This window comes from Panicum hallii, chromosome 9 (assembly GCF_002211085.1).
Source record: "Panicum hallii strain FIL2 chromosome 9, PHallii_v3.1, whole genome shotgun sequence".
Lineage (NCBI taxonomy): Eukaryota > Viridiplantae > Streptophyta > Magnoliopsida > Poales > Poaceae > Panicum > Panicum hallii.
Window position 1 is genome coordinate 60,416,903 of NC_038050.1, and position 11,313 is coordinate 60,428,215.

The window sequence follows — 11,313 nt, forward strand, 5'->3', positions numbered from 1 at the left end:
CATTTTTCTTGTATTTTGTGTTCGAGAGCTAAGTATAGGTTTGGACTCAAAAAAATAGACAAAGGAAGACCCATGTCAAAAAAAAGGATGCTTCCTATTTATTTTGTGTTGGAGAACCAAGTCAATGCACAGGTTAAGCGTAAACAGATAGAGTAGTATGTGTCCAACCAAGTCCAAAACAGATGTATAACTTTTATTAAGGTGATATAGGTCCTATTTGTTTCAGCTTTTGGCCGATTTTGAAGGCTCGATTTTAGGAAATCTAAAAGTCAGATGACTTCGAGAATCTAGAATTTCTCGGAGTCATCTGACTTTTAGATTTCTCAAAATCGAACCTTCAAAACCAGCAATAAGCTACCAACAGGGCCATAAATCTCAAACTAGCAAAAAAAAAATTTCATTGCTATTATCCGTCCTTATATTTATACTCCCCAATTTTCGCTTAGAACTGTAGGGCTCTCCAACTTCCTTTATTAGAATCTATCCGCAAAGTCATCTGAAAACAATGAAAACGAAAGTGGAAATTATAAACTGTACAGTGTAATTTGAAATTTTTTGGCAGAGGCAATATTGAAAACAACCAAGGGGGTGCAGAGAAAAACAGGTTCACGGAGTCAACTTTTTAATGAGGTCGGTAAAGGACAATGGTACCATGGTTGCTTGGTACATAGTTTTACTACGGGTCACCACCTGGCACCATGACAAAATGAACGGTTTCTATTTGGATAGGCATCTGGTCTTCTTGGTCCAATTAACTTGACCAAAACTTAGGACAATGGAGGCAAGAAAGAGTTGTAGTTATGCGATCCACTGACGAAGAACTAGTGGACAGAGAGGGTGTTGTAAAGATTTAAATCTAGAAAAAATCATAAAGGAGACCTCAATTACTACCCATTAGCTGCAAAATATTAAAAAGAATCACAGGATGAATACTAAAGTTATAGCAATCTACAAATTGTTAGTGTTAAAAATTAATATAAGAAAAACAACACAAGCCTGAACAACTTGTTTTTTTAAAGAAATAAGGTTTAGAAAAGCTATAAGCATCATTAGAGAGGGCGCAATGCTAGATATGGTTTCCATTGTTAAAGCGATGCATTTTGAGTTGGATTACTTGGCATGTTGGGAGGTTAAGAACTTTATCGCTCATTAACACTTCATAATCATACACCTTCCCATGTCGCTAATTAAATCGTAATACAAAGGAGCAATCATATCACCACCACCCTAGGTCTTAGGCTGCGACCCTGAATTCTCTTCATGGCGCTACAATAATCAAGCAACTATTTCTTCTTAATAAAAGAATTATCAGACTACATTCGAAACGAATTTGAGTTTTCTCTGTCTAGGATTATGCGCCTCTACACGAAGAAAAAGCTAATTCGGAGTATGAAGGCGCCCATGAGTGGTGCGCCGGAGAACCGACGTGGACGTGCTGGAGTACACGGAGCGATGCGGCTTCCAAACGAGCCCGACGACTCCGTCGGCGAGGCGTCACACTCACCTACTAATCCCGAACCCGTCAGCCTTCTCCTTTCGCAAAGCCAACGCCGCCCGTTTCTAGAAACTCCCGCATGCTCCGATCCCGTTAGGAGCATTTCAGCAAAAAAAGGATTCTCCAAGGGTATATTTAGTTGCCCAATCCTTCCAAGTTTCGAACACAGAGTAGTCTCCACTCCCAAAACAACAAAAGCACGAGGGTTTTTTCAGAAAAAAGGGCGCCACGTAGCCTAATCCCCCGCCCCCCTGCTTATCGCTAATCCCGAGCCGCGCTGAGGCTGAGCTGGGCGGAGGTCCCCCGGCGAGGCGACGACGAGTGCGCGGTGACGCGAGCGCAAAAGTACAAAGCTTTGACACGCACCCGCTCCTACTCCCTCCCCGCAAAGAACACCGCGCACACAGCACAGCAAGCCACAGAGGAAAAGGAGGGGCGGACGCAGAGAGGCGAGGAGACCCGGGGAAAGAGTCGCCGGCCGGGGCCAGGAGCGGAGCGGAACGGAGACGAGGACCCCAACTGGCGGAGGAAAAGGAAGGCTCTCCTCCGGTCGCTTCGCCCGCAAGGCATCCCGTCCCGCCGGCCAGCCACCGGGTAAAAAGCTCGTCCCTTTTCGCTGCGATTTCTGAGCTTAATTTTGATCTGGTGGAGCTCCTGTAGCTGGGCTTTGGCGTGTTTGACGGGGTTCTTTGGCTTGCGACCGTTTATGTTTCTCGATCATGCAGGCGAGGTGCCAGGGTTCGGAGGGTTTTGCTGTTCCTCAGTTCTTGCGGGGGGATTATTTGGTTGCGGGTTTGACCTCTCTTGGTTTGGAGTTGGTAGCAGCGAAGTGGTGGCTCTTCCTGTCTAATGTCGTCTGATGCAAACGTTGGTTTGGTAGGCATGGTGTGGTGAATGTATCCTCGATACATGGTATTCGCTGAAGGAAACTTGAGCTCCTCTGCTCCTAGTACTACACGTCCTGGATTTAGAGGTGAGGAATTCGCAAGCTCACTGCTTCTCTGCTAAACATCCAGTGCTACACTTAGCTGTGGTCAACAACAGTTCTTGCCGAGTTCATCTGTCATGCTAATATAGCTTCGATGAATGGTTCAGCAATTAAGTCTTTCCCATGTGCTACCCGCGGACAAGCACATAATAATTCCAAGCGTTTGATGCCCAGAATTTTGACAGTTTTTGAGGGAGAGAACCTAGAAAATTCATGGAGTCCAGTGATTCCATGGTTTTGAGATGATGGCATAACACAAACTTGAGCTAGCAGGCCCAACTGCAATCATCATCTTGTTTGATCATGATGATTTTACTTTGCTTTAGATTTAGAAAGCAAAAGTTTTGTAGACAATTGTTGCTTGCTATCTGTTGGAAAGAATATTTGACCGTCAGGAAAAAATGGTTAGGTGCAAGTGTGTAACAGAGGCTGAATAATTGCAGAGCTGGTGAGTTCATGTCAATTGGTGGCAATAATTAGTGCATATAGCACCAGATCATACTTCTCCTTTGTTGCCTGTTATCATCTTTACTGCATCTTTGCATGATATATACACATGAAATGGGATGATTCATAACAAAAAAAAAAGAAAAAGAAAATGCGGCACTCTACTGTTTGTTTCAAGGAAAAATGGGATAATTCATAATTATAATGATAATATTCATAAAGCTATCTCACATGGCAAACGAGGTGCAGGATAAGAACATATTCTGCTTAATTTACCTGTAGTATCAGCTCACATTCAATAAGCTGATTCCCCCCCTTTTTTTCTGTTTTGTTTAGGACAAAAGCTCTGTGAACACTAAGCTTGAGAATGGAGTTGGCAAATTCTGTTGAATAAACTAGCCAAATAGTCTTCTTTATATTCATCTTCGTCAATAAAAGAAAGAATTTTTTACTGCCATCTTTCCTGCTTCGATGGAAGTTCTTGGTAGTAATGGTCACAGCGAAACAAGAATACAGGATGCTGAAAATCCAGGACCAGTTTCTGTTAAGAGTCCAGATATGTCCTTGGAAATCCAAGAAAAGTTACCTCACACTTTGACAGAGCGCCAAGAAGAATTGGGGTCCCCTGTAGGCCACACTGTGAGTTCGTCATTCGAAATGCTATCCCACATAGGACCAGCTCGGGCATCTGATGATTCGTCAAAGGAGGAGGGAGATCATGCTTCTTTAACAAATAAGACTGAAGTGAAAAACATATCTGAAAATGGTTTTACCAGAGCAAATACAACGCCAACAGCTGAAGTTAAATCTAAAGAAGACAATACGAATTATCACAAGAACAATGCCGTCGCCCAAGACAATATAGTAAAATCAGAAAAGGGATCTGAAGGCTCATACAGAAGTCTTGTTGACACTACTGCACCGTTTGAGTCTGTTAAAGAAGCTGTCACCAAATTTGGAGGAATTGTTGATTGGAAAGCCTACAGGGCTCAATCGTTAGAGGTAATGTCTCTTATTTCACACTGAATATGGATCCTAGTCGGACAAATGATTATCTTGTTCTATTCATTTCCATCCATGTACAGATACAGTTCTTTATTTTTGAGGAACGACTTCCATCACAAAGTAAATTTATTTTTTTTATGCAGAGACGCAGGGTCATGCAACTTGAACTTGAAAAGGTTCAGCAGGAGATTCCACAATTCAAAGAAGACTGGGAAACTGCTGAGGTGGCCAAATCAAACGTGATGGAGGAGCTAGACAGAACTAACAGGCTTGTCGAGGAGCTGAAGCATAAGCTGGAGAGGGCACAGCTTGAAGTGGACCAAGCAAAGCAAGATTCTGAACTCGCCCTGCTTAGGGCACAAGAGATGGAACAGGGGATTGAAGATGAAGCTAGTGTAATAGCCCAAACACAGTTGACAGTTGCCAAAGGAAGACATGAAAAGGCTGTTGAGGAACTGAAATTGCTGAAAGAGGAGTTGATATCAATGCATGAACAATATGCTGACTTAGCAACTGAAAGGGATGTAGCAATAAAAAGGGCTAAGGAAGTTGTTTCTGCTGCGAAGGATGCTGAGAAGCAAGTCGAGGAGCTCACTTTAGAACTTATTGCATCCAAAGAGTTTCTTGAGTTAGCCCATGGTTCGCACCACGAAGCTGAAGAGCATAGACTTGGAGCAGCTTTGGCGAAAGAGCAGGATTGCCTGGCTTGGGAGAAAGAGCTGCAGCAGGCACAAGAGGAGCTGGACCAGCTCAATAAACAAATTATGTCCAAAACTAATTTGGAGGCCGAAGTTGATGAAAATAAGCGCAAACTGCTTAGCCTCAAAAGTGAGCTAGCTGCCTACATGGGTCATAAATTGAACGAAGTAGCAGGAGTGGTCCAGGAGCAAGGTTCTGACGAAGCAAAAGAAATCAGTAGGTCAATCAAGCAAGCTCTGGTTTCAAAAAGAAAGGAGCTTGATGAATACAGAAAGAAGTTAGAAAATGCAAAAAATGAAGCCAACTTAATAAGAGTTATTGCAGAATCACTCAGATCAGAGCTTGATAGGGAGAAAGCTTCACTTGCTACATTGCAGCAGAGTGAGGGTATGGCATCCATCACAGTTTCTTCTCTAGAAGCTGAGCTCGAGAGAACGAAACAACAGATAGAAATGGTACGCAAGAAAGAAGCAGAAACCCGGGAAAAAATGGCAGAGCTTCCGAGGATGTTGCAGCAAGCAGCCCAGGACGCAGATGATGCCAAGATGGTAGCGCATTTGGCACAAGAAGAACTAAGGAAGGCCAAGGAAGAAGCTGAACAAACCAAGGCTGCTGCGACAACTGCAGATATCAGGTTACGTGCAGTTTTGAAAGAAATAGAGGCGTCGAAAGCATCTGAGAGGCTAGCTGTAGTGGCAGCTCAAGCAATGCAGGAGAGTGAGGAGACAGGAAGTTTTGGTGATTCTCCTAGAGGAGTAACACTTCCTATAAATGAATATCATGCTCTGAGCAAGAGGGTTCATGAAGCTGAAGAGGTTGCAAATGAGAGGGTAGCAGCAGCTTTGGCACAGATAGAGTTGGCAAAAGAGTCTGAATCAAGGAGCCTAGAGAAGCTAGGTGAAGCATTGAAGGTGATTGATGAAAAGAAGAGTGATCTTCAAATCGCGTTGGAGAGGGCTGAGAAGGCAAATGAAGGGAAACTTGGCGCTGAGCAGGAGCTGAGAAGATGGAGAGCTGAACATGTGCAACGTCGGAAAGCCCATGAAGCTACAAAACATGCAGATAGTCCTGTGAGCACTCCATCGAGGATGTTTGTCGAGCACAAGGGCTATTACCAGGAGGAAGATGAATTTCTCACAGATCCAAAGTTGCACAAGTCAACTGGTAGTGTGGATCAATTTGTTTCGGATGAGAAGTTACGGAAAAAGAAGTCATTCCTCCCTCAGATGTCCACACTTTTGTCTAGAAAGACACAGACACAAACATAAATTGATTGCGGAAAAAAGTTAAACCTTTGTGAAATGTACATGGTGTAAAGTTAAGTTTATTGTCTATAACCTGTAAATTGTTTGACACTTAAATATTGTATGTCTTTGTATGATGTTTTTGGAGAGTATGTTACTCAAATCTTGCTTTGGTTTATGCCCTTCCCGACCAAATCATATTATTTTTCTGCTTTACATCGAAAACCTCAATTTGTGTCCATTTATCAAGTTGCTTATGAAATATTTTGTGACTGTCAACAATAAATATATTGAAATCTGAATTAATGATAACACAAGAATAACAGACAGGTCAGCTGTCTTCAGTTAATATTTATAAACAAGTTGGGCCATTCTACGCCGTCTTAGGCCTGGCTCTTGATAGCATTTGGCAGAACAGAGTCAAGATTCAGCAGATTGTGAAATTTTTTTTGACAGTAAGTGACTTATAACTGCTGAGAGCTTGAGATGGCTGGCACATTCACCTTATAGACAAGGAATCTGGGAAAGTTTCCTTGTTTCTCTTTGCCAGGTCAAGATACAGGTGCCAAATTACAATCAGAAACCTTAAATTATACTCTATTCAAATTCAGAAACAACATTTCAAGTACAATGGGAAGCAAAACTTCCAGAGAAAGAGAAACAAGTATTTGTTAGAAAACTGTAGTACAATGGTACAACTGCAGAACTATGGTGCAAATACAAAAAAAAAATGCTAGTCAGCGCAATGGGCCTCATGACTATACACATGGCAAAGAATTAAAAAGGAAAAGAAAATCCACATTGTGAGATGATGAATAATTGAGAAAGCCTCACATGTGTCTGTGAGTCTGGAAAAGCTTTGCTTTCTATGGTCACTCATCAATCAGCGTGACCTGTTAAAAAAAAACTACATGGGGACTAAATGGGGTTCGATGACTGGTATTCACAAATGGACAAGTCGCGCAGACTTGATATCAATGGCAGAAAGCGGCACACCTTAAGGCCACCGGTTCATTGCAACCTAGAGGTCAGTTGTGGTCTCTCCAAATATAGACTGATAAGCTCAGACTTGAACTTTCTACAGAACAATTTGGTGCTTCACATAAATGACACCATAATTTCTTTATCATCTGTATGGGCTGCCATTTTCATAGGATTATAGTAGTGAAAGTTCTTGAGTCTATCTTGATTGATGAATAAGATGAAACTGAAGAGTCTACTTTATTTGCTAGAGCTGTTGTTAGTGGTAGTTAGTGTGTATGAACCAATGTATATAAACCATCAGGAAGGACTACTTAGGCACAGGCTGGACAGCAGATTGAGAATCTGGCGGAAAAGGAGAGTAAATTAGGGTTCAGTACGTTTATTGTCCTGTGTAAAAAAAAGTTATAGGCTCTGAGTAAAGACATCCGTACTTCTCGAATGTAGTTTCCCTTCCATGGCTTCCTTTTTCACTTGACAAGAGGAACAGAGAAAGGGACCGCCCCAGGGGTCGACTCTTGAATGCTTTGGCATGATACCATGAACAGAGATGCCCTCACCAGGTTTCATCTCCAATTGGCAGACAGCACAATCATGAAGTTTGAACATATTTCCTGCTGGATAATTTATATTCAACCTGTGGACCAGATAAAAGGGTTTAGGCCAAATTTCACATGCATTTGTATAGTCCCTGTTCAGATATTTTGATGATGATTAATGCATCATCTATTGCCCAAAACTGTGATGCAGATGTTTTGCTCCCACTACATATCCTTTATTACTAGAAGTAAACAATGTATCCAATGCACAAAAACAAAGAAACGCTGACCTTTGAGCAAGCATTGCAGAGCCCTCCTCATATATTTCCTCCACAACATCAGGTTCTAAACACCCTCTATCCATCTGATCTTCAGACATTTCGTCAGAGGGCCTCCGACGGAACAAAGCTTTAATGCCTCCTTTTCCATGCCTCTTTAATGGAGGGCTTAACTTTTCTGGAGGTAGTATGTCAACTACTATGCAAGTAGTATCATCTCGTAGTCCCTTTGAAGTCACAGCTTCCTAAACAAGACATACAGATAAATCATAAAGTATGTCTCATCGGCACAACTGCACAAGATACACCGAGGATGAAAATAGATATCAATACCTTAACAATTCGATTAGCAGCAGCTTCAGCTGGCACACCCCTTGTGTAGTTCAGAGCTTCTTGAAAGTGCAGTGCATCCCAGACACCATCACTAGCAATGACAAGCCGCCCTCCGGCATTGGACAACTGCAATAATGTTAGGCATTGAACCTCAGATCTATTTGTTTAGACTAGCTACCTTAAGATGAGATACCATTGCACTTTATGATCGGTGTCAGCTACTATCTAATAAAATGAAATAATCTTTTCCACTACTGCACTCTGACTGATATAAAAGTTTGTATGGATTATGCACCTTTACTTGCTTCACATGTGGGACAGGGACTATAAATTCCCCATTGCACTTTATGATTGGTGTGAGCTACTATCTAATAAAATGAAATAATCTTTTCCACCACTGCACTCTGACTGATATAAAAGTTTGTATGGATTATGCACCTTTACTTGCTTCACATGTGGGACAGGGACTATAAATTCCCCAACGTCAGTATCACCAATTGACCTTGATAGGCACAATCCACCCGGCCAGCATCTGAGTGGACCGATCTGAATAATGATTGCAGAGAGAGAAAACAGAAAAGTCAATTCAAAATGTCCTTAAAATTAGCATCTGTTCGCTCACATGAATACAGTATTGTTAGTCAGGCTGGGGGATCTGAATGATCAACTTGGTAGCTGGCAAACATACATAAAGAAAAGCAACATACCCCAGCACCCCCCGCAATGTTTATTCTCCCAACTTCACCACCACTTGCTGTTACACGCTCCACCCTGCAGTTATGGAGCTTAGGTCAATCGTAAGTCTGAGGATATTGTAGTCATAGAACTAAGGTTGGATGTATCGACATACTCCTCTTCATTAGCATCCAGCCGGTGATCTGCTGATAAAAAATATACCGTGCCTTCAGCAGACTCTAGAATACAGCGTGAATCACCAACTGATGCTACAGTGACAACCCATCCGTCTATAATAACAAAAGTCACAGTGGTCCCTGAACGTGCAGCTGAAAACATTGTAACAGTCAGTTTATACTGGACTGAGGATCCCATGACAGAAGCAGCCAAAACCATGCTATACTCATAAACAGCAATGTAGTACGCTTTTGTAAACATTATACTGACACTGAGAAATACTTTGCTTTTGATGGATAAAGATAGGCATAGCCGACATCCCATTTCTAATACCTTTTGTCTGGAAGTCTTTATCTGTTTTTACAAAACCAGCAACAAGTGCCCTTGGCAATGCAGCTGTCCACTCCTCACTTGTGAGATTTGGAGGAATAGCAGCCAGCACATTGTTTATTAGATTCTCCCGGGTGTATATGGCAGCTGCAGATCCATTGTGTCCATCAAAAATCTGAGGCAAGAAACCAGAATGAATAGTTCGAGTGAGATTGGCAACTACTTTAGTTGCTATAAGGAAAAAAGTTTTAATGGAAAATTTAAAATTGGAGATAAACTAGTCTTGATTCATAGTTTAGAACTGAACTATCACAGGAGTATTCCATTATTGGCTTGAGTTTTGCTATACACTGCTTGTTTCGTGTCAAAAGCGCATCTTCGACTGATAGATGAAAATTTCTAGGACCAACTCATATTGCCAACTGCTAGAAGCCTGAAAGATCCCAAAACAATAAGACCTTGTTTGAATATTCCCAAACCAGTGGTCTTCTGACCACCGAAATGATAGAATCAAGACAGCTAGGGGCAGTAATATATTAGCTGACATATGTCCCCATGTGCCTTGGTGCCAACTCACCGCAATATCAGGCCTTTCAATCATGCTACTCTATGCAAGAGACAAATATCAAACCAAGACAACTTAGTAAGCACTAAGCTTCATGCTTCATGATGGAAAACACCACCAAAGCTTAACGAAGAAAATTGCATGGATCAAAAGAAAAGAAAATTAGACAAGGTCAAGAAATGATGCTTTTACATTAAACACATTCTAGCTGTGAATGATGAGGCCACCACAAAATCCATGCTTCAGACGCATCAGTGCTAGCCCTAGTTAAGTGCTATGACAACCGAGATTCCTACAGGACTTTTGGACCAAATCCACATGACCAATCACTGCAGCAATTATTCGACAAACTGCACATGGCACTGAAATGCGAAACTAATGCAATTGTTAACTCAGGAAAAAACAAGAACAGAATCAGTGAACCATTACCGCAAACACGGAGATGGTGTCGTCGTCGCCCGCATTCTGGCCGCCGCCGCCGCCGCCGGCGGCGCCCTCGCCCGGGCGGCGGTGGCACTTGGCCATGAGCAGCGTGAAGTCCTCCCCTTTCTTGCTCTTGTTGGCCTCCCCGAAGAGGATGTCCGGCTTCTCCACCTTCTGGTTGCACAGCTCCCGCTTGAGGAGCACGGCCAGGGGCACGCCGGACCCATCTACGTCGGCGTGCACCTCCATCAGGAGTCGCGCCGCCAAAGCCCCTCCTCCCCCGATCCGCCAATTCCCCCAAAGAAGCGGGCGGGGAGACGGATCTGGGGCGAGGCAAGAAAACGCGTGGAAAAAGGCTCTAGAGCATACAGCGGGCGCCTTTGTAACGGATCAACCAAGAGCTTCGGCCAATCCGACGAAAGAATTCTTTTTTCCCCCCCGCCGCAACAGAATTCCCCGACCGAGAAACCGAGAAATCCCCCGGACAAGGACGGCGAATCTCGATGCCCCTACTGCCGCTCGCCTAACGCGGCATGGATCCCAATCTCAGCGGCGTCTCCAAGAAACCGCAGGAGCATTGGCCAAACCGGACCGGATGGATTCTGCTCTCCCCCGCAACCGCAAAACCTGTGGCAAGGAAACCGCCGGCTACTTATTCTGGAGGGCGGAGTGGGGGGCCGCGAACGCGATCAAGCTGGAGCTGGAGGGCAAGGTGGAGATCGGGAGCTTTGGGGCGGGCGGATTCGAGAGGGGAGGGAGGGAGGTACAGGCAGGCTAGCTGGATCGGGGTGGGGGGGGGGGGGGGGAGGGGAGGAATTAGTTAAAAGCCGTTATGGGAGGGCAGAAGCGCCTCAACGTGCGCGCCAGGAAGGAAGGGCGTCGAGCTGTCAACCCGTCTCTTGATTACGCGGGACAGGGATTATCCGCTACCTAATCTCTGTTTGCTTTAAAAAAAATTCAGAATACAGATAGGTGCATCTTGTTAGGGAAAATATATAAATTGGTGTATAGATAGATGTCGGGATCATTGTACATCTCATCAAATTATTGTGTTATTATTTCTATTTTTGCGTGGGAACATGTCAATGAAATATGTAAGGATTTTTCTTAACTGTTTTAATGTTTTCTACTGAA

The 11,313-nt window shown here is 43.4% G+C and overlaps 2 protein-coding genes across 3 annotated transcripts; one reads left to right on the forward strand and one right to left on the reverse strand.

The window, feature by feature from the left end:
• Window positions 1–1,750: 1,750 nt before the first annotated feature.
• On the forward strand, window positions 1,751–6,056 carry LOC112874161 (protein WEAK CHLOROPLAST MOVEMENT UNDER BLUE LIGHT 1-like). 2 transcript variants are annotated; one of them, XM_025937347.1, is made up of 4 exons: window positions 1,751–2,089; window positions 2,221–2,468; window positions 3,267–3,932; window positions 4,079–6,056. In XM_025937347.1, exons 3-4 carry the CDS (start codon window positions 3,402–3,404, stop codon window positions 5,900–5,902), a joined length of 2,355 nt encoding a protein of 784 aa, XP_025793132.1. In that variant the 5' UTR covers window positions 1,751–2,089; window positions 2,221–2,468; window positions 3,267–3,401; the 3' UTR covers window positions 5,903–6,056. The 2 variants fall into 2 exon arrangements, with proteins under 2 accessions (XP_025793132.1, XP_025793131.1); XM_025937346.1 differs by having other exon boundaries at window positions 2,376–2,468.
• A 309-nt stretch (window positions 6,057–6,365) lies between these two features.
• Window positions 6,366–10,966, reverse strand: LOC112874164 (probable protein phosphatase 2C 12). Its single transcript, XM_025937354.1, has 9 exons — window positions 10,186–10,966; window positions 9,195–9,366; window positions 8,860–9,013; window positions 8,717–8,780; window positions 8,448–8,555; window positions 8,010–8,135; window positions 7,689–7,921; window positions 7,294–7,496; window positions 6,366–7,204 (listed from the first exon to the last, which is right to left on the reverse strand). Exons 1-9 carry the CDS (start codon window positions 10,426–10,428, stop codon window positions 7,170–7,172), a joined length of 1,338 nt encoding a protein of 445 aa, XP_025793139.1. The 5' UTR covers window positions 10,429–10,966; the 3' UTR covers window positions 6,366–7,169.
• Window positions 10,967–11,313: the final 347 nt, after the last annotated feature.